The sequence below is a fragment of the Mustelus asterias genome, chromosome 15 (genome assembly GCF_964213995.1).
Source record: "Mustelus asterias chromosome 15, sMusAst1.hap1.1, whole genome shotgun sequence".
Lineage (NCBI taxonomy): Eukaryota > Metazoa > Chordata > Chondrichthyes > Carcharhiniformes > Triakidae > Mustelus > Mustelus asterias.
In genome coordinates this window covers 88,388,360-88,411,245 of record NC_135815.1, presented here as the reverse complement: position 1 = coordinate 88,411,245, position 22,886 = coordinate 88,388,360, and the positions used below count along the sequence as shown (strand labels likewise).

At 48.0% G+C, this 22,886-nt stretch overlaps 1 protein-coding gene across 1 annotated transcript in view; it reads right to left on the bottom strand.

Annotated features, from left to right (window-relative positions):
• Positions 1-20,298, bottom strand: part of slc24a3 (solute carrier family 24 member 3) — a 365,303-nt gene extending 345,005 nt beyond the window's left edge. Inside the window, exon 1 of the mRNA XM_078230308.1 lies at positions 19,780-20,298. Within this exon, the coding sequence (XP_078086434.1) occupies positions 19,780-19,933 (154 nt within the window). The 5' untranslated portion in view covers positions 19,934-20,298. The remainder of the gene's footprint in view (positions 1-19,779) is intronic.
• Positions 20,299-22,886: the final 2,588 nt, after the last annotated feature.

Genomic DNA, 22,886 nt, shown 5'->3' with positions numbered 1-22,886 from the left:
ACACGTGGAGAATGTGCAGACTCCGCACAAGACAGTGACCCAAACCGGGAATCGAACCCGGGTCCCTGGCACTGTGAGACAGCAGTGCTAACCACTGTGCCACCGTGCCACCCCTAAACAGACACTGTCGCCCGCTCTGTCATGGAACTTGGCAACTCCCCGTTGGGGAAGTGAACCCTAGCCTCCCGTGTGACAGGCGGGGATACTAACCTCTACACTAATGAGGAAGTTGCTAAATAATACATTGTACACTGTCCCAGCCATCAAGAATATCCTAGCAATCTATGGAATATTCATATCAAGCCACAAAGGTCATAAGCAATGAAAAATGGGTCATATTCCCTTTGTAATATATTGTCATTGGAACATTACATTGGCAGATTATGGGAGATATTCTGGAATTTGAAACCCGGGGAGCATTATTTTAACCACCCTCTCATTTGCATTTACTCAGTGCACTGGGTGAAAAGTGCTTCAAGGCAAAAGAGCTCCCAAATTCCTGCTTGTGTTGAGCTGGACTGGAGTAAATGTCAATTTACTCAGTTCCCTTTGAGCACATGCTTGGTGTAACCTATTGACAAAAACAGAGTGGGGACATAGAATCCCGACAGTGCAGAAGGAGGCCATTCAGCCCATCGAGTCTGCACCGGCCACAATCCCACCCTATTCCCGTAACCCCACTTATTTATCCTGCTAATCCCCCTGACACTAGGGTCAATTTATCATGGCCAATCCCAACCTAACCCGCACATCTTTGGACTGTGGGAGCAAACTGGAGGAAACCCACGCAGACACGGAGAGAATGTGCAGACTCCACACAGACAGTGACCCAAGTCTATGTCCTCACTCTGTTTTTGTCAATAGGTTATACCAAGCATGTGCTGAAAGGGAACTGACCCGGGTCCCTGGCGCTGTGAGGCAGCAGAGCCAAAGCCAGCACGGCGCTCAACAAAATGCTGGTGGGTGAACTCGGTTCTTGTCACTGCCGCTAATTTAGTTTGGCAATGTAAATAAACGCGCCTGTGAGAGACGGTGACACAGTGGTTAGCACCGCTGCCTCACAGCGCCAGAGATCCGGGTTCAATTCCGGCCTCGGGTGACCGTGTGTGTGGAGTTTGCACATTCTCCCCGTGTCTGCACGGGTTTCCTCCGGGTGCTCCGGTTTCCTCCCCACAGTCCAAAGATGTGCGGGTTAGGTGGATTGGCCATGCTAAATTGCCCATTAGTGTCTAGAGGGTAAATACATGGGATTATGGGGATAGGGCCTGGGTGGGATTGTTATCACTGCAGGCTCGATGGGCCGAATGGCCTCCTTCTGTACTGTAGGGATTCTATGATTCTATAAACGTTAGGCCATGTTGAGCAGGCACAATGTGTGCCAAATTTCAGGAATTCTGTGATTCATTGAGATTTAAACCAGCTGAGGACTCACCACTCTCTCGTTTCCTTCTCTATGAACGGTATGCTTTGTCTGCATAGTGCGCAAGAAACAATACTTTTCACTGTATGCTAATACATGTCACAATAATAAATCAAATCAAACCACTTTACACAATGTTTACACAGGGGTAATGAAAAAGCCCAGATCCGGCCCCCACTGCTTCAGTATGATAAACCTGACTGATCAGGGAGTAATGAACTCAAATGCTTTAATGGTACATTGTGAGGCAGTGGGAGCATATGCTATTAATATCCCAAGTTGCGAGATTATTCGTATTAGGAACGCTGATTACGTTGCTAGTTTTTAAAAAGTTGCATTGTCCCCAAATGCACTATTCATGTGGGGCAGAGTCTAGAAACACAAGCTCCAGGGTCAAATCCTCGTCTGCACTCACGTTGTTGAATTCTGCCACTGCCCTGAGATTGGGACTTGCAAACCAAGAGGTGGAATTAGCTCAGGTCCCTATTGTTGTTGAAAAGTTTATTTATTAGTGTCACAAGTGGGCTTACATTAACACCACAATGAAGTTACTGTGAAAATCCCCTGGTCGCCACACTCCGGCGCCTGTTCGGGTACACTGAGAAAGAATTTAGCACGGCCAATGCACCTAACCAGCACGTCTTTGGAACTGTGGGGGGTATTTGGAGCCCCCAGAAGAAACCCACGTAGACACAGGGAGAATGTGCAAACTTCACACTGACAGTGACCCAAGCCGGGAATTGAACCCGGGTCCCTGGCGCTGTGAGGCAGCAGTGCTAACCACTGTGCCACCGTGCCCGCCCCATTCGAGTGATTGAATTTGATGATCAGCCATGATCAAAATGAACGGTGGAGCAGACTCTCAGGGCTGAATGGCCTCTTCCTGCTTCTAGTTTTTCTGTTTCTATGAGTGACCCTGTTGGAAAGTGGCATGATTGCCTCCCAGCTGAAGACCAGGTTTGGACTATAAGGGCTAGTCTCACAGAATAACCCTCTGACCTTCAAGTGTGGTGGACCTGTCACTACAGAACCTTCAGCTGAGGGCTCACCACTCTCTCGTTTCCTTCTCTATGAATGGTATGCTTTGTCTGTATAGCGCGCAAGAAACAATACTTTTCACTGTATGTTAATACATGTGACAATAATAAATCAACTCAAATCAAATCACTTTACACAGTGTTTACACAGAGGTAATGAAAAAGTCCAGATCTGGCTCCCACTGCTTTAGTATGACAAACCTGATGGATTAGGGAGTAATGAACTCAAAATTGCACTGGTTAAGGTCACAGCTTTAGTGTTCAACAAAATTCATTTGCATCATCGCAAACATAAAATCTTCAAATGATCCAGTGCAGTATATCAACATGCAATTACAGATTTTGTTACTTATCCCAGTTATAAAAGTATTCTTAGATATTACTAAAAGTGGTAATGTGCTGCAGTTGATCATTCTCTACACCCTAGCTATGACTATAACACTACATTAGAGTCAGAGAGGTTTACAGCATGGAAACAGGCCCTTCGGCCCAACTTGTCCATGCCGCCCTCTTTTTAACCACTAAGCTAGTCCCAATCGCCCGCGTTCGGTCCATATCCCTCTATACCCATCTTATCCATGTAACATTGCACCCTCTCCTTTCCTTCTCCCCTCTGTACTCTATGAATGGTATGTTTTGTCTGTATAGTGAGCAAGAAACAATACTTTTCACTGTACACATGACAATAATAAACCAAATCAAAAAAATTATTAATGCGGCAGAAAGTAGATTCAATCAACAAAAATAAGTATTTTTTTTGGAAGCTGCTTGCAAGCACTCAGGGGCTGGCTGTTTTCCCTCTAATAGCCTGAGGTGTGTCGATCCTCAGGTTAAATCACCACCAGTCAGCTCTCCCCCTCAAAGGGGAGAGCAGTTTCTGCTCATCTGGGACTATGGCGACTTTACCTTACTTGCTCAAATAGCTTTCTCTGTCCCCTACCTGTGAGGAACCTTGCTTATAAATCCTGAGAGTGACTTTTAAAAACTAGACTGAACATTTTCAAGAGTTTCAAAAACAGGAAATGCTGGAAAATCTCAGCAGGTCTGACAGCATCTGTGGGGTGAGAATAGAGCCAATGTTTTGAGTCTAGGTGACCCTTCGTTCTGACGTTCTCAAGGGCGATTAAGGATGGGGGTGAAATCCCAGCAACACCCAAGAATTAATAAAATAAACAAGTCCAGGGTTACATTTTAGTCAGCAAAAATGACTGGGTTAAAACACACAGGTTAAATAGGGCAGGGGAGAGGATCTGGGAGAGACACTCTGTCAGAGAGTTTAAAGTTTATTTATTAGTGTCACAAGTAGACTTACATTAACACTGCAATGAAGTTACTGTGAAAATCCCATAGTCACCACACTCCGGCGCCTGTTCGGGTACACCGAGGGAGAATTTAGCACGGCCAATTCACCTAACCAGCACGTCTTTCAGACTGTGAGAGGAAACCGGAGCACCCGGAGGAAACCCATGCAGACACGGAGAGAACATGCAGGCTTCACACAGACAGTGACCAAGGCCGGAATTGAACCTGGGTCCCTGGTGTAGTGAGGCAGCAGTGCTAACCACTGTGCCACCGTGCCACCCCACTTACACATGGATATGGCAGTTCAGGGGGCTGGTGAAGAGACTGAGTGTGACAGAGGGGGTCTAACTCCATTATTTCGCAGTTGCTTCATTTGCAAGAGCTCGCCACCAGCTGGCCCTGCTCTGGGTCCAGTCCTCCTGCTGCCCGCCGGAATGTGCCAACTCCTGTCCTGATACATTGATGTGCCAACAGCAGCCACAGCAATGACTGCCAGAGAGAGAGTCATAATGTAGCCCGCTGATCACTAACCGGTCAGCAAGTCCGTAGCCCAGCCCAACTGGCAGAGCGCCTCCGTGTAAATGACTAAAAGCTTCGGGGACAGATTTGCGGCCCGGGATTAAGCCCTCCCAAATCCCATCTCCTTTGGGAAAATCCAGCTCGGGGTATCTACAGATCTGTCTGCGTGTCAGGGAGCACTCACCCACACGCTCACTCACACTCAGTCACTCACACTCACTCACTCCACCGGCCAAAAGTTGTGGATTTTCTGTCGGTTGAATTTTCTGCGGTGGAGGTCAGTAAGTTATCGACGGGAGAACAGAGACAGGCAAATGAGGTTGAGGTACAGATCAGCCACAAACTAATCACTGATTGGCAGAACAGCCTCGAGGGGCTGAATGGCCTCTGGAAAACAGACCACTTGCTGAATCTGGTAAGGGGGGTGGATAAAGCGACTTTGTTATGAAGGCAGTTCAAAAGCTTTGCATTTCAAAGTTCTGAAGGCGGCACGGTGACACAGTGGTTAGCTCAGCTGCCGCACAGCGCCAGGGACCCGGGTTCAATTCCTGGCTTGGGGTCACTGTCTGTGTAGAGTCTGCACCTTTTCCCCGTGTCTGCGTGGGTTTCCTCCGGGTGCTCCGGTTTCCTCCCACAGTCTGAAAGACGTGCTGGTTAGGTGCATCGGCCATGCTAAATTGGGCGGCACGGTGGCTCAGTGGTTAGCACTGCTGCCTCACAGCGCCAGGGACCCAGCTTCAATTCCGGCCTTGGGTCACTGTCTGCGTGGAGTCTGCACGTCCTCCCCGTGTCTGCGTGGGTTATCTCCGGGTGCTCCAGTTTCCTCCCACACTCCAAAGATGTGCAGGTTAGGTGGATTGGCCAGGCTAAATTGACCCTAATGTCAGGGGATTAACAGGGTAAATATGTGGGGTTACGGCAATAGGGGCTAGGTGGGATTGTGGTCAGTACCAACTTGATGGACCGAATGGCCTCCTTCTGCACTGTAGGGCTTCTATGATTCTAAATTCTCCCTCTGTGTACACAAACAGGCGCCAGAGTGTGGCGACTAGGGGATTTTCACAGTGACTTCATGGCAGTGTTAATGTAAGCCGACTTGTGACACTAATGAATAAACTTTTAAATAAACTGTTCAATCTGGAACCCACATTGCGTGTGTGAAGTTTCTCAGTTGTATATCATTCAATTGACCTTTCCTATTCTCTGTGTTTGAGACCATTTTAGGAAACTCCGTGCTGTGTTTTCCTTTCCCGTAATTTAGTTTATGTTGAAATCGGAATTCTGCAAGTTAGTCACTTCCAACACTTAGAGGCAACTTCCAATGGGACCAGCTATCAGAAAGAGTTCCATATCGGAGTCCTATCACTTTTCAAGAACACCGTTCGAGAAATGCTTTGTTAACTCTTCGCGTGTCAGTGCACTTGCAATAATTTAGAATCATAGAATCCCTACAGTGCAGAAGGAGGCCATTCGGCCCATCTGCACCGACAACAATCCCACCCCAGGCCCTATCCCCGTAACCACACACATTTACCCCACTAATCCCTCTAACCCACGCATCCCGGGGCAATTTAGCATGGCCAATGCACCTAACCCGCGCATCTTTAGGAGGAAACTGGAGCACCCGGAGGAAACCCACGCAGACACGGGGAGAATGTGCAAACTCCACACAGACAGTGACCCAAGCCGGGAATCGAACCCGGGTCCCTGGTGCTGTGAGGCAGCAGTGCTAACCACTGTGCCACCGTGCCACCCATCTCACTGCGTCTATGGCTCTGTTTATGAATTAACCTATTACTTTTTAGCAAATGCAGTCTTGTGTGATGGGTCTCCCAGAAAACATGGTGCTCATTCCATATAACCCCGTGCCCTTCCGCCATAACTGTGGGCTCATTGCTTATCCCACAGTGTGTGCGCGATTCTGCTTGCTGTACGAACACTCTAATCTACTTCTAGAGATGGTCTTTTTTCACTGAACATGCAAAACAAGAAGAGAAACTCTGAACGGTCAGCAATTTGGTTCTGATTACCTATTGACAGGTTCCAGGTTACCGGCCTGTAGCGGCCTTCAAACCGCACCGCTGACCTCGCAACATCATGCTGAGCAGAGCACATAAAAACTGCATTCATCGTGGACCCAAATGTATGGATTTCATTTTTGATGAGACTTTGTAGAAATGGAATTGTTATTTAGATGTCCTTCTAAGCTAAGACGATACCTCATTGCACCTCGCAAATATATTCCATACCAGGTGGGGCAAAATGGGGGGGGGGGGGGGGGGGGGGAGCGCACAGCAAGATCCCATAAGCAATAACCTGAAAAGGTCAAACTGACTAAATTCCCCCCTCAACCAACTGTGTAACACAAACACAAGATGGTATACCATCTGACGCTCGGGAAAATGCTAATCCATCTTTGTTCGAAACATATCAGATAGAAGCAGGAGTAGGCCATTCAGCCCTTCAAGCCTGCTCAATATCATCATGGCTGATTCTCTAACTCAACGCCACATCCCCACACTCTACTCTCGGCGCCCTCAGAGTCCACAAAAGCTGTTTCCTTCTTAAACATAGTCAGTGACTTGGCCTCCACAGCTTTCTGTGGTAGAGAATTCCACAGGTTCACTACCCTCTGAGTGAAGAAATTTCTCCTAATCTCAGTCCTAAATGGTCTCCCCCGTATTCTGAGACTGTGACCCCCCCCCCCTCCTCCCCAGCCAGAGGAAACAACATCCCTGAATCCAGTCTGTCCAGCCTCATCAGAATTTTATACATTTCAATGGGGTCCCCTCTCATTCTTCTGAATTCCAGTGATTACAGGCCCAGTCGACCCAATCTCTCCTCATACGACAATCCTGCCATCCCAGGAATCAGTCTGATGAACCTTCACTGCACTCCCTCTATGGCAAGTATGTCCTTTCTCAGATAAAGTGACCAAAACTGCACAGAACACACCTGGCGTTACCAGGTCCTACCAGGTCCTTCACTGCAGTTCCTCTATGCCAAGTACACCATTTCGTAGATAAGTAGATCACAACTGCACACAATACTCCAGGTGTGGTCTCACCAAGGCCCTTTGATTTGATTTATTATTGTTGCATGCATTGGTATACAGTGAAAAGTATTGTTTCTTGCGCGCTATACAGACAAAGCATACCGTTCATAGAGAAGGAAAGGAGAGAGTGCGGAAAGTAGTGTTACAGTCATAGCTAGAGTGTAGAGAAAGATCAACTTAATATGAGGTAGGTCCAGGGAAGAAGCTGTTCTTGAGTCGGTTGGTACGCGACCTCAGACTTTTGTATCTTTTACCCAATGGAAAAAGGTGGGAGAGAGAATGTCTGGAGTGCGTGGGGTCCAAAAGGTATCCTTACTCCTGTTCTGATGATGCTGGGGACCATCAGCCAGCAAGGATTCGTTGTGCATCTTTTGGGATCCGAACCACCAACATTAGCTGATGCAACCACAGAGGGGAAAAAACAGTTGAGACCAGCATTCCTATTCCCCCGGTTTACTGGTGTTCCATTTTAAAGTATACAAGACCAGTTGAGACCAGGGAAAGAATTTTCCTGTCCCGCCCGCCATGGGAATCATACTGGGCAGGACAGGAAAGGTCTGTGAACCTCGGGTGGGATTTTCCAGTCTTGGGGCGATCGCGGCTGGAAAATCCCACCCCAGTATTCTTATTTCCCCATTTTACTGGTGTCCCAATTTAAAATATACAAGACCAGTTGAGACCAGTATTCTTAATTCCCCGTTTTACTGTTTTTTTCTCCCTACTGGGACTTTTGTTACCTTAAGAAGTTTAACAACACCAGGTTAAAGTCCAACAGGTTTATTTGGTAGCAAAAGCCACTAGCTTTTGGAGCCTTAAGCTCCTTCTTCAGGTGACACTCACCTGAAGAAGGAGCTGAAGGCTCCGAAAGCTTGTGTGGCTTTTGCTACCAAATAAACCTATTGGACTTTAACCTGGTGTTGTTAAACTTCTTACTGTGTTTACCCCAGTCCAACGCCGGCATCTCCTCATCTTTTGTTACCATCAGGGGAGGTGATGGCCTAGTGGTATTATTGCCAGACTATTGATCCAGAAACTCAGCTAATGTTCTGGGGACTCGGGTTCAAATCCCGCCACGGCAGATGGTGGAGTTTAAATTCAATAAAAACCAATATCTGGAATTAAGAATCTACTGATGACCATGAAACCATTGTCGATTGTCGGAAAAACCCATCTGGTTCACTAATGTCCTTTAGGGAAGGAAATCTGCCGTCCTTACCCGGTCTGGCCTACATGTGACTCCAGAGCCACAGCAATGTGGTTGACTCTCAACTGCCCTCTGAACAAGGGCAACTAGGGATGGGCAATAAATGCTGGCCAGCCAGCGACGCCCCCATGAATGAATGAATAAAATAACATTCAGGAACAGCACGCGTGGCAAAAAAAACTAATGATTCTCAGCTTTGGTGAGTCATGTTAATCACTTCATTCTTTTCTGTAAAGGTACTCAGGGGGTTAAAAGCCAGGTTCAATCGTGCAAAAATGCTGCAGTTTGTTTGGAAACACAATGGGGCCAGACATAGCCATTATGGACAGAACATGCTGGAAAAATAATGGCATGTGAACAATGCACGGGGCTAGCAGCATTCAAAACTTCCCCATTCTGTCCTTTTCTCCTTCTCCAATTGTTCTCTCTCTAGCTCTTTGTCTCTTTCTGTACTCGATTTTAACTTTCATTCACACTCCCTCTCCGACGACCCCCTCTTGCTCTCTCAGGCCCCAAGCTTCACCAGGAATTAAGGGCTATGGGGAGAGAGCGGGTAAATGGAGTTGAAATCAACCATGATTGAATGGTGGAGTGGACTCGATGGGCCGAATGGCCTTACTTCCGCTCCTATGTCTTATGGTCTTATGGTTAAGGGAAATTAACTGGTGGCCCCAATATTCCCCAAAGCCCCAAATGTCCTGTTGCTCTTCTTGTGTCGTTATGAAATCATACAGTACAGAAAAGGCCCTTCGGCCCATCCAATCCGCACTGACAATATAGAATCATAGTGCAGAAGGAGGCCATTTGGCCCATCGAGTCTGCACCGACCACAATCCCACCCAGGCCCTATCCCCATAACCCCAGGCATTTCCCCAACTAGTCTCCCTGACACTAAGGGGTAATTTAGCATGGCCAATCCACCTAACCCGCACATCTTTGGACTGAGGGAGGAAACCGGAGCACCCGGAGGAAACCCACGCAGACACGGGGAGAACGTGCAAACTCCACATCGACAGAGACCTGAGGCCGGGAATCGAACCCAGGTCCCTGGCGCTGTGAGACAGCAGTGCTAACCACTCTGCTGCCCCACCAATATCTACCACCAAAGGTGCACTCATCCCATTTTCCTGCACTTGTCCCATATCCTTGAACGTTGTGATACTTCAAGTGCTTATCCAAATGCTTTTTAAAGGTTGTAAGTTTTCCGGCCTCAGTAGAGTAGAATCATAGATTCCCTACAGTACAGGAGGAGGCCTTTCAGCCCACAGAGATAACAATTCCACCCAGGCCCTATCCCCATAACCCCATGCATTTACCCCAGCTAGTCCCCCTGGCACTAAGGGTCAATTTAGCATGGCCAATCAACCTAACCTGCACAGTCACCCAAGCTGGGAATTGAACCCAGATCCTTGATGCTGTGAGGCAGCAGTGCTAACCACTGTGCCACCGTGCCGTTGTATGTTATAGAATCATAGAATCCCTACAGTACAGAAGGAGGCCATTCAGCCCATTGAGTCTGTACCGACCACAATCCCAACCAGGCCCTATTCCCGTAACCCCACACATTTACCCTGCTAATTCAGCATGGCCAATCAACCTAACCCGTACATCTTTGGAGTGTGGGAGGAAACCGGAGCACCCAGAGGAAACCCACGCAGACACGTGGAGAACGTGCAAACTCCACACAAACTCCAAGCTGGGAATTGAACCCAGGTCTCTGGTGCTGTGAGGCAGCAGTGCTAAGCACTGTGCCACCATGCTGGCCCACTGACCAAACAGCTGAGACTGAAGCAGTCAACACCTCCGCAACAGTGTGAGGGTTTCACTCAAAACAGTTATTTGATGGGCAGCTCGAGTTAAGAGACACATACTTAAATTTTCCTTCCTCAAGATCAAATTTTGAAAAAATAATTTTGCAGCCTGTCTGGTTCCTAATATGAGGAGAGACTAAATCGGTTAGGATTATATTCACTGGAGTTTAGAAGAGCGAGAGGGGATCTCATAGAAACTTATAAAATTCCAACAGGGTTAGACAGGGTAGATTCAGAAAGAATGTTCCCGATGGTGGGGGAGGCCAGAACTAGGGGGTCATAGTTTGAGGATAAGGAGTAAACCTTTTAGGACTGAGGTGAGGAGAAATTTCTTCACCCAGAGGGTGGTGAATGTGTGGAATTCACTGCCACAGAAAGTGGTTGAAGCCAAAACGTGTGGTTTCAAGAAGAAATCAGATACAAGATATTAGTTATCAATTAGAAATTAGATATAATAGAAGAAAACGGTGGCGCAGTGGTTAGCACTGCTGCCTCACAGCACCAGGGACCTGGTTTCGATTCCCGGCTTGGGTCACTGTCTGTGTGGAGTTTGCACGTTCTCCCCGTGTCTGCGTGGGTTTCCTCTGGGTGCTCCGGTTTCCTCCCTCAGTCCAAAGATGTGCGGGTTAGGCGGATTGGCCATGCTAAATTGCCCCTTAGTGTCAGGAGGACTGGCGAGCGTAAATGCATGGGGTTACAGGGATAGGGCCTGGGTGGGATTGTTGTCAATGCAGACTCGATGGGCCTCCTTCTCACTGTAGGGATTCTATGATATAGCTCATGGGGCTAAAGGGATCGAGGGATATGAGGGAGAAGGGGGGATGAGGATATTGAATTTGATGATCAGCCATGATCAAAATGAATGGCGGAGCAGGCTCGAAGGGCCGAATGGCCTGCTCCTGCTTCTAGTTTCTATGAGTTTTCTTTTAAGCTTATTTATTAGTCACAAGTAGGCTTACAATTCACACTGCAATGAAGTTACTGTGAAAATCCCCTAGTCACCACACTCCGGCGCCTGTTCGGGTACACTGAGGGAGAATTTAGCATGGCCAATGCACCTAACCAGCATGCCTTTCAGACTGTGGGGGGAAACCCACGCAAACCCGGGGAGAACGTGCAAACTCCGCACAGACAGTGACCCAAGCCGGGAATCGAACCCGGGTCACTGGTGCTGTGAGGCAGCAGTGCTAACCACTGTGTCATCGTGCTGCCCCAACTTGAAGCCAACAGCTCAAGATCACAAATACAGCAGAGGATCCCCATGTAGTGCCAACCTCAAACAACGTCGCAAGGTTAAATATTTTCAATGGACCCATATCTGGTCTAGTTCATATTGCAGTTGAGTATGGCGCCTGCAAAAGTGGCTCTTTTATATCTTCCTGAGGAGCAACTTATGACCATAAATCTAACATGCGATTGCTTCCCTTCGCATAAACATGTACAGCTTGATAAATGGGTTTGACAGCTCACAGCCCCAAGTCATAGTCTAGTGGAGTGCTTATTCCACCACATTCAACAGTCAAGGGAAACCATGTGAAGGCACGTCATGCAAGCAGTAACCTGAAACACGGGTCAAGACAGACAGCGATCCATGGGGAAGTAGGAAATCTTAGACAAGAGTGCATCGGAGACAAAGCAAAACACCGATCTGAAGCACTCCAACATTTTTACACGGGGTGAGGGGGTTGCAGATCATGTGCTTAGCTCCTGTGTGGGGAGGGCTGCTTTAAATCCAATCCTTCCTGGCACAAGGGCTGGAATGCTGTCAACTGAACAGAGCTGGCACTATCCAAGAGTCGGTGAATGGGCCGAATGGCCTCCTTCTGCACTGTCGGGATTCTATAGTTCTATGACACAGCAGCTCTGCCTGGGAGGGTAAAAGGAAGGAGAAGCTCTCAGTAGGTACCTGTGAGAATGGCGGGTGGGTTGATGCAGTGTCCCTGGTCAGGTGTCCTCCAATTCCCTTAGCTAGGCATTGTAAAGGCTTGGCAGAAACCTGCGGATGGATTGACAATTTGACTTAAGTCACTTATGGGGGAGGTGGTGGCAATGGCCTGCAGTGTAGTCGCTAGACTAGCAATCCAGAGACCCACCGGGGGACCAGGTTCAAATCCCACCTTGGCAGATGGTGAAATTTGAATTCAATAAAAATCTGCAATTAAAAGTCTAATGATGACCATGGAACCATTGTCACTTGTCGTAAAAAAAAAACCATCTGGCTCACTAATTAATGTCCTTCAGGGAAGGAAATCTGCCAGACTCACAGCGATGTGGTTGACTCTTGAATGGTTGAGCAAGCCACTCAGTTCAAGGGCAATTAGGGATGGGCAATAAATATTGGCACAGCCTGCAGCACCCTCGTCCCATGCATGAATTTTAAAAGAATCTCCTGGAATCATTGGAGGAGAATGCCCTTCCCTATCTCTACCCAAAAACACTGAACTAAATATACATCAACCCACTCCACACTCTGAATTCAATCTGTCAGAGGGGTGTTGGGGGGAGTACAAGGGGTAGGTTCATTCTCATCGTACGAACTGCCATTCTCAGTAATGGCTTTGGAGGTTAGCAGAGACACTCCTGGTCATAGCATTGATCTAGATGCCAGCCATGCCCACACTGCCTATTGTTGGTGAAACAAGGACAACACTTGTGGTTAGCATTGCTGCCTCACAGTGCCAGAGACCCGGGTTCGATTCCCGGCCTCGGGTCACCGTCTGTGCGGAGTCTGCACGTTCTCCCCGCATCTTCGTGGGTTTCTTCAGGGTGCTCCGGTTTCCTCCCACAGTCCAAAGATGTGCTTGTTAAGTGGATTGGCCATGCTAAATTGCCCCTTAGTGTCAGGGGGACTAGCTAGAGTAAATGCAAGGGGTTATGAGGATAGGGACTGGGTGGCCGGTGCAGACTCGATGGGCCGAATGGTCTCCTTCTGCATTGTACGGATTCTATGATTCGATGAACATGTGGACATAACCAGCGTTTAGCTCTGACAACAGGAGGCGCACCGGCTGGGGTGGAACCGAACCGCCCTCGATAAGTATTTTGGTGAAAACCAGTCAGAGCAACTGGTCCAGAAGCTACTGTTGAGCTGGGACAGTGCCAGGCCTAACCCCTCCCCTAAATCCTCAACAATCAACCAACCCAGCCGACCTCACATTGACAGCAATGTGGTTTCTTTTACAGATTCACCATAGAAAACATCCTTTCTGGTTGTATCACAGCTTGGTATGGCTCCTGTTCTGCCCAAGACCACAAGAAACTACTAAGGGTCGTGAACAAAGCCCAGTCCATCACTCAAACCAGCCTCCCATCCATTGACTCCGTCTACACTTCCCGCTGCCTCGGAAAAGCAGCCGGCATAATCAAGGACCCCTCACACCCAGGACATTCTCTCTTCCACCTTCTTCCGCTGGGAAAAAGATACAAAAGTCTGAGGTCACGTACCAACCGACTCAAGAACAGCTTCTTCCCTGCTGCTGTCAAGACTTTTAAATGGGCCTACCACATATTAAGTTGATCTTTCTCTACACCCTAGCTATGACTGTAACACTACATTCTGCGCCCTCTCCTTTCCTTCTCCCTTATATACTCTATGAATGGCATGTTTTGTCTGTATTTTGCGCAAGAAGCAATAATTTTCAACGTATTCCAACAAATCGTGGTCGGCACGGTAGCACAGTGGTTAGCACTGCTGCTTCAACAGCTCCAGGGACCTGGGTTCGATTCCCGGCTTGGGTCACTGTCTGTGTGGAGTTTGCACATTCTCCTCGTGTCTGCGTGGGTTTCCTTTGGGTGCTCCTGTTTCCTCCCACAGTCCAAAGATGTGCGGGTTAGGTTGATTGGCCATGCGAAAATTGCCCCTTAGTGTCCTGAGATGCGTATGTTAGAGGGATTCGTGGGTAAATATGTAGGGATATGGGGGTAGGGCCTGGGTGGGATTGTGGTTGGTGCAGACTCGATGGGCCAAATGGCCTCTTTCTGCACTGTAGGGTTTCTATGATTCTATGAAATCAATGTGTATAACCTGTACTTGCACTAGCAGCACACATATGCCACAAATGAATTTTGTTTTTAAAAATGAATTCAGATAGGACATATCCCTGGGCACATGGTGGCAGAGTGGTTAGCACTACTGCCTCACAGCACCAGGGACCCGGGTTCAATTCCGGCCTCGGGTGACTGTGTGGAGTTTGCACGTTCTCCCCCGTGTCTGCGTGAGTTTCCTCCGGGTGCTCCGGTTTCCTCCCACAGTCCAAAGATGTGCGGGTTAGGTGGCTTGGCCATGCTAAATTGTGGATTAGCAGGGTAAATACAGGGCTAGGGCCTAGATGAGCTTGTTGTCGGTGCAGGCTCAATGGGCCAAATGGCCTCCTTCCGCACTGTAGGGATTCTATGATTCAATGGTTGGGGAGGCGACGGCCCAGTGGTATTATCGCTAGACTATTACTCCAGACTCAGCTAATGCTCTGGGGACCCGGGTTCGAATCCCGCCACGGCAGGTGGTGGAATTTGAATTCAATAAAAAATATCTGGAATTAAGAATCTACTGATAACCATGAAACCATTGTCGTAAAAAACCCACCTGGTTCACTAATGTCCTTTAGGGAAGGAAATCTGCCGTCCTTACCCGGTCTGGCCTACATGTGACTCCAGAGCCACAGCAATGTGGTTGACTCTCAACTGCCTTCAGGCAACTAGGGTTGGGCAATAAATGCTGGCCCAGCCAGCGATGCCCATGTCCCACGAATGAATAATAAGAAAATGATCCCGTACATTCGAGATGCAAATCAGGACCACATTCTCAGCGTTAGTGGGATAATTGCAATCCCCACTGTCAAGGACAAAGTGTGGTGTCCACGATAGTAACTGTATACGCTTTGTTGGGGGTATTAAGGTTCAAACAGGATAAAAGACGCAGTAGGAGGTAATTTTTTTTAAAAGACCCGGCAAGTTGATGGGTGAGAAGACGGAGATGGGTTTGGTCAAGTTGGAGGAAAACAAATCAGCTTAGAATGGCAATCCACATTTTAACTGAGGGAAAATACAACACGGGAATGGTTGAATCATTACTTGGCCAGCTACTGTTCCTGTGTCAATACATAATAGAGAGTTTAAAATAAGAATTGTATGGGATAAACAGCATCCTTGCTTGCAGGCAAGACTTGAATAACCTAGGAATGACAATCACTTCTTGGCTATCGTACTCCTGCAGTACGGGAGGATTAGCTGCTTATTCAACTGGCTGATCGACACAATGCAATTCCACAGTTTGGCCGTCGACTATCAATGTCAGCTGGGAAATGGCTCCACAATTTCAATATCTCGACATACAATTGTATTCTGAATTGACAAATTACTTCTTTAACTGTGAGTTTCGACAACACGCAGCATTTCGTAACCCTCAACACTCCCACCCGCACTGGTGCTCACTGTATCAGGAGAGACGGCAAGGATTACATTGTCAATGAACAGAATGCCAACAAGTAACACAAAATATACACCATGTGAATTCGCTGATTAGACTACGCAGGAAAACTCCAAGTTCCCCTCCAAAGCCACACGCCCATCCCCACTTGGAAATATATCGCCCTTCCTTCACTACTGTTGGTTCAAAATCCGGGACATACCTCCCTAACAGCACTGTGGGTGTACCTACCCCACATGGACTGCAGCAGTTCAAGAAGGGCAGCACAGTGGTTAGCACTGCTGCCTCACAGCGTAAGAGACCCGGGTCCAATTCCGGCCTCAGGTCACTGTCTTTGTGGAGTTTGCACGTTCTCCCCGTGTCTGCGTGGGTTTCCCCCGGGTGCTCTGGTTTCCCCCCACACTCCAAAGATGTGCGGGTTAGGTGGATTGGTCATGCTAAATTGCCCCTTAGTGTCCAAAGATGTGTAGGTTAGATGGATTTGCCATGGTAAATGTGTGAGGTCCTGTGTAGAATGCTCTGTCGAAGAGTGGGCGCAGACCCGGTGGACCGAATGGTCTTCTACTGCACCGTAGGGATTCTGTGAATTCTACTCTAAGGCAACTCACTACCCCCTTCTCAAGGGGTAATTAGGGATGAGCAATAAATGCTGACCTAGCCAGCAACACCCACATCCCGTAAATGAATGTAAAAACCTAATTCAGTTCCGATTTGCCTTGTACATTCAGGCTGTAGGTTTTATAATTCAATTCTGCACTCCTCACTCAATGGGGTGAATCAACTCGACAGAGAGAGATTAAAGCAAAATCCTGCAGATGCTGGAATCTGAAACAAAAAGAAAAAAATGCTGGAAAACCTCAGCAGGTCTGACAGCACCCGTGGAGAGAGAGTAGAGCTCTGACGAAGGGTCATCCAGACTCGAAACATTGGCACTACTCTCTCTCCACAGATGCTGTCAGACCTGCTGAGATTTTCGAACATTTTTCTGTTGTTGACAGAGAGCGAGTCAGGTCCAAAATCATTGAGATCCATCCTAACCTGGTCTCTTAAGAACAAAGTCCCCAAATGGTAACTGTAATTGGCTTATGAAGAGAGACGGAGTAGACTGGGAGGATACTCATTCAGAAGAATGAGGGGAGATCTTAATAGAAACATATAAGATTATGAAGGGAATAGATAAGATAGAAGCAGGGAAGTTGTTTCCACTGGCGGGTGAAACCAGAACTAGGGGGCATAGCCTCAAAATAAGGGGAAGCAGGTTTAGGACTGAGTTGAGGAGGAACTTCTTCACACAAAGGGTTGTGAATCTGTGGAATTCCCTGCCCAGTGAAGCAGTAGTGGCTACCTCATTGGATGTTTTTTAAGGCAAGGATAGATAGATTTTTGAACAGTAAAGGAATTAAGGGTTATGGTGAGCGGGCGGGTAAGTGGAGCTGAGTCCACGAAAAGATCAGCCATGATCTTATTGAATGGCGGAGCAGGCTCGAGGAGTCAGATGGCCGACTCCCGCTCCTAGTTCTTATGTTTATATATTCTGTTGCATAACGGAGCGACAAGGTACATAAAGCCCAAACTCATTTAAGAAACCCAGATGAGGATTACAGGGGGGGGGGAAGAACCTGAGCCCTGCAAGATATATTTTGTCAGAACATTCTAATCTTAACTAAAAAGGGACCTGCTGCCCGATTAGTTCCAAGATTTCCACATCGATTAAAAATGATCAACAATTCCACAGCTCCAGGAGATGGCCATCATTTTTATCAGTGAAAATATTGTGTTGAAATGCACTGTACAGCTGCGACACCAGTATTATGTGAAAGTTACTCAGATACGATCACTTCCTGTCATTGTAAACATGTCCACTCTATTATGTGCATCACAGGCACATGGCAAAAAGCTGCTTTTAACTGATTGTGTGATCAGCACAAGTAAATGTGTAAGAAGCCCAACATCACAATATCCTGTACAAAGAAACCTGAAGACAAATGTTACTTCCAAGCAGATACGGAGAAGTGGATTACAATATTGGGTCCATCGGAGGAATTGTAATTTAACTGAGTGCCTTTGAATGCAAACAGAGTGTTCCATTCGAACCCACAGATTAAATTACTGCCTGCATCACAAAGCCTTGTGGTTTTCGTTATATCAGAGGGGAAAAGCCTCACGTGGGTCGCCAAGCAGTCAGGCCTAATCTGCCAAATCTGCATTAACACTGCCCTGAAAGTGGCCACCAAGATAACAATCGGGGACGGGCAAAGGCCATTCAGCCCATCAAGGCCCTGGTGCCCCAATTCTGCCCCTCAGTGCCTCGAGCGACCGGTAGGCCAGCTGAAACGAGATGGCCTCTTTCCATCGAGCTAGTGGTTCCATTTGACCTGCTTCCCGTTGCAATTTTAATCATACGATCATGGCGATGACTCCGGCTCCCCGTGTGGGTTAGATTTGACACACAGCGTGATTCCGCCGCTCAGAAATGTCTGGAAGCAGCTCACACAGTGGGGTAAAGCACAACGATGGTGCAGAGGAAAATTGTTAAAGCTTCTCGAAGCCCAGCAAAAGGGTATTTATTGAATGGATTTCTTTGTTGTTGACCAGACACCCCATGAAAATTGGGCAGAGGCCACTATTTCCAATGGATTGGAGACAGGGGAAAAGTCAGTCAATTCCAAACCTCCCCCCCACACCCCCCACCCCCCGGAATATCCCCCTCAGGTGTTGCAGTCACACAAGAGCAGGGGCTACCTACAGCTAACCCAGCATTACATGTAGAGTAAAACTTGTTTCACTGGTCTCAACCTGGGCGGGGAGTGGTGGGGAGGGGGGGGGGGCGTTAAGATACAAACTCTACAACCTGTAATTCCTGTTAATGAGTCTCCTTGTCACAGTGTTATTACAAAATAATGAGAGAGAGAGAGAGAGAGAAAGAGCAAAAAGGACTCCTTCCTTTGGCTAATGCTATATTTCAAATGCTCCAGGAGTATTTTCGCCCCTTGCAACAAAAAAAGTCGCTTTTTAACCCATTATTGTTTTTTTTTAAAACCCATTTTGAGGGGAATGGGGAGGTAATTATCTCATTTTATGAATCATACAATCCCTACAGTGCAGAAGGAGGCCATTCGGTTCATCGAGTCTGCACTGACCACAATCCCACCCAGGCCCTATTCCCATAAACCCACAGATTTACCCTGCTAATCCTCCTGACACAAGGGGCAATTTAGCATGGCCAGTCCACCTAACCTGCACATCTTTGGACACTAAGGGGTAATTTAGCACGGCCAATCCACCTAACCTGCACATCTTTGGGTAGTAAGGGACAATTTGGTATGGCCTATCCACCTAACCTGCACATCTTTGGACACTAAGGGGCAATTTAGCATGGCCAATCCACCTAACCTGCACATCTTTGGGCAGTAAGGGACAATTTGGTATGGCCTATCCATCTAACCTGCACATCTTTGGGCAGTAAGGGACAATTTGGTACGGCCTATCCATCTAACCTGCACATCTTTGGATACTAAGGGGAAATTTAGCATGGCCAATCCGTCTAACCTGCACATCTTTGGACACTAAGCAGCAATTTAACATGGTCAATCCACCTAACCCGCACATCTTTGGACACTAATGGGCAATTTATCATGGCCAATCCACCTAATCCGCACATCTTTGGACTGTGGAAGGAAACTGGAGCACCCGGAGGAAACCCACGCAGACATGGGGAGAACGTGCAGACTCCGCACGGACAGTCACCGGAGACCGGAATTGAATCCGGGTTCTTGGTGCTGTGAGGCAGTGGTGCCAACCACTGTGCCACCCTTCGAGAGATGCTTCATCTTGAATAGGGCTTGCAAATGATTTGACTTGTGGGAACAGCACCCAGGAGCTCTGGCACACACACTCCTGCCTGCCCAGGAAGGGGGTTGGGGGGGGGTAGGTTTACATACTGCCCCCACCCCATCCGTCCTGCTCTGATTCCTATCCATTTCAAGTCCCTTCTCAGTTTCCTTACCTGCCTTCTCGACCAGGCTGGAGATGGTAAGCAGCACCAGCAGCACCCCGCCCAGCCAGCAGACCTGCCACCAAAACAAATCCCGTCTTCTCCGGCGCCCTTTGCCTGCTCTCAGCAGCAGCAGCTGGAAGGGACGCTGTTGCGGAACCTCCATCGCTCTGGGTAGCGCTCGTACTGCGAGTGGTGGCAGAGGCAGAACTTTAGCGGAGGAGCCCAGAGAGGGGAGAGAGAAGGTGGGGGTGGGAGGGGAGGGGGGGGAGAGAAAGAGAGAGGGGGTGGGAGGGGGAGGGAAAAAGGGGGGTATTAGGGAGGGGGGGGATTTCTTACCCCCCTCCCTTTCAGTCCATTAGACGCCCAGAGGAGAGGAGATAGGGGGTAGGCTGGAGGCTCTGGCTGTTGCTGCTCTGATATGATCCATCAACAAGGGTGGAATGGGACAGTGAGACAGGCAGAGAGGGAGAGACAGGGACTGCTGCAACTCACACACACAAGTCTCCAGCTCCTAATGTCTACAGCCCGGCTTTGATAGCTTCACACAGCCTGTCCAAGGGGAGGGGACACAGAGGCTGCTGCTGGGGCATTTTGTGCGCCCTCTTCGGGCTCCTCTCACCAATACAATGCTCAGAGCAGCATCGGAACCTCCTCACTTATCCACTGCCCTTATCTTTACTGGGGACTGGGGTGGGTGAGTTGTGATGATGGGGGGAGGGCTATTTCTGGCTTTTCCACCACTCTCTCTCTCCCCAGAAAAATAAACAGAACCTTGCAAAATCAGCACCAGAAAATTCACTTGGAAAATTAAAAGCTTTTGAAATGTGGGAATAGGATCATTTCTGGGGGGGGGGGGGGGGAGTGGGGCAAAGCTGTTTCTGGCTTTTCCACCAAACCCCCCCCCCCCCCAGAAAAAGAAATAGCACACTGCAGAATCAGCACTAGAAAATTAATTCTGAAAATTGAAAGCTTTTGAAATGTGGGAATAGGATCATTTCTGGGGGGGTGGGGCAAAGGATTTTCCACCCCTCTCTTCCACCCCCCCCCTCCCGAAAAAGAAATAGCTGCAAAAATCAGCACCAGAAAATTAACCAGGAAAATTAAAAGCTTTTGAAATGGGAACGAGATCAATTCTGGGGGAGGGGGAGTAGTTTCTGGCTTTTCCACCAGACCCCTCCCCCCCTCTCTCTTCCCCCCCAGCCCCCAAAAAATAAATAGAAAATTAACTGGAGAAAATAATCGCTTTTGAAATGGGAATGGGAATATTTCTGGCAATACTGGGAGGCACGGTGGCACAGGGGTTGGCACTGCTGCCTCACAGCGCCAGGGACCCGGGTTCGATCCCCAGCTTGGGGTCACTGTCTGTGTGGAGTTTGCACGTTCTCCCCGTATCTGCTTGGGTTTCCTTCGGGTGTTCTGGATTCCTCCCACAGTCCAAAGATGTGCAGGTTAGGTTGATTGGCCATGCTAAATTGCCCCTTAGTGTCAGGGGGATTGACGGGGTAAATGTATGGGGTTGTGGGAATAGGGCCTGGATGGGATTGTGGTTGGCGCAGACTCGATGGGCCGAATGGCTTCCTTCTATGGTGTAGGGATTCTCTGATTCTACTCAAGTTGGTTCAGGCAACATCTTTGGAGAGAGAGGGACATGTGTTGGGCAATGGATTTCAGCCCAACTGGTTTGGGTGGGGGAGTTCCGAGTGGGATTGTGTGGCACTCCGGTTTTACACTGCACGCTATGGGTTCAATGTGTCCTTAGGAGCGAGAGGTGGGTGAGGAAAGACTGGCATGGGGGGCGGGGGGGAGTGGGGTGCTGGAGTGTTCATTGCCTTCCCAGTGCCCCAGGATTGCCAACGCTGATTAGCTGTATTCCCGGAGAGGTTTCTTCACATGACTTGCTCCCCCCCCCGCCCACACTCCAACACTCCAGCCATTAGTTGGCCAACGCATCCTTTCTTGTGATGCACCAACCTTCCTACACCAATGGGAAAGCAAAAAGATACATTGAATGATGTCCAACTGTCAGCCAATTTAGAATTTGGCTGTCCTAGACGTATGATTTGAAACTTTAGTTGACACTTCTTTTCTTGGAACTAATTCTGCATCATTCTCACGTGATATAGTAGCACAGACACAATCATCAGGCAACTTAGATTCGATTCAGTCTTCTGTAGCAGTATTCACAACATTAGAGACTGAAGAAGTTGGTATTTCCAGAGATGATTCTGACGAATCACTTCAAGATGACAACCATTGGTCAGCATGGTATAGGATGGCACGGTGGCACAGTGGTCAGCGCTGCTGCCTCACAGCGCCAGGGACCTGGGTTCAATTCCCCGCTTGGGTCACTGCCTGTGCGGAGTCTGCACTTTCTCCCCGTGTCTGCGTGGGTTTCCTCCGGGTGTTCCAGTTTCCTCCCACAGTCCGAAAGACGTCCTGGTTAGGGTGCATTGGCCATGCTAAATTCTCCCTCAGTGTACCCGAACAGGCACCAGAGTGTAGCAACTAGGGGATGTTCACAGTAACTTCATTGCAGTGTTAATGTCAGCCTACTTGTGACTAATAAATAAATCACCGAACTCGTTCATCTTCAGTTTGAACCATGTACGAAATTGGACCTGTTTTTTGCCAAGACTATGGCTGGCACCATTTCCCACTAATGGCATAATTACACGCTAATGTCCTTGATGAAATGTATGTTGTTTTGCCCTCACGTCTCATCTAGCAACTTGAGATAGTTGTTGATGTTCTGCTATCTCTGAAGTTTGTAGAGATAATAACAAATCAAATATACTTCTCAACTTTCTCTAAGAGCAGGAATGCAGGTGAACTTTGAGTTGTGTTTCTGTACGATGGCAAAAAGCTAATCACATGACATGATAACAAACCTAGCTCCCTTGAAACTTTTAAAGAATGTTTCAAGGACTGTACGAATCTTTCAGCTAATCTCCTGGTTAACAGATGATAAGGTGTGGATTTTATATTCTGAATACCATTTATTTTAAGACAATCCTCAAACTATTGTGAAATAAACTGTGAACCATTATGGCGAACAGTCTGTTTTGCTTTCCCAAATCTTGCAAAAATTTCATAAGTTTTTCAATGATTTGTCCAGC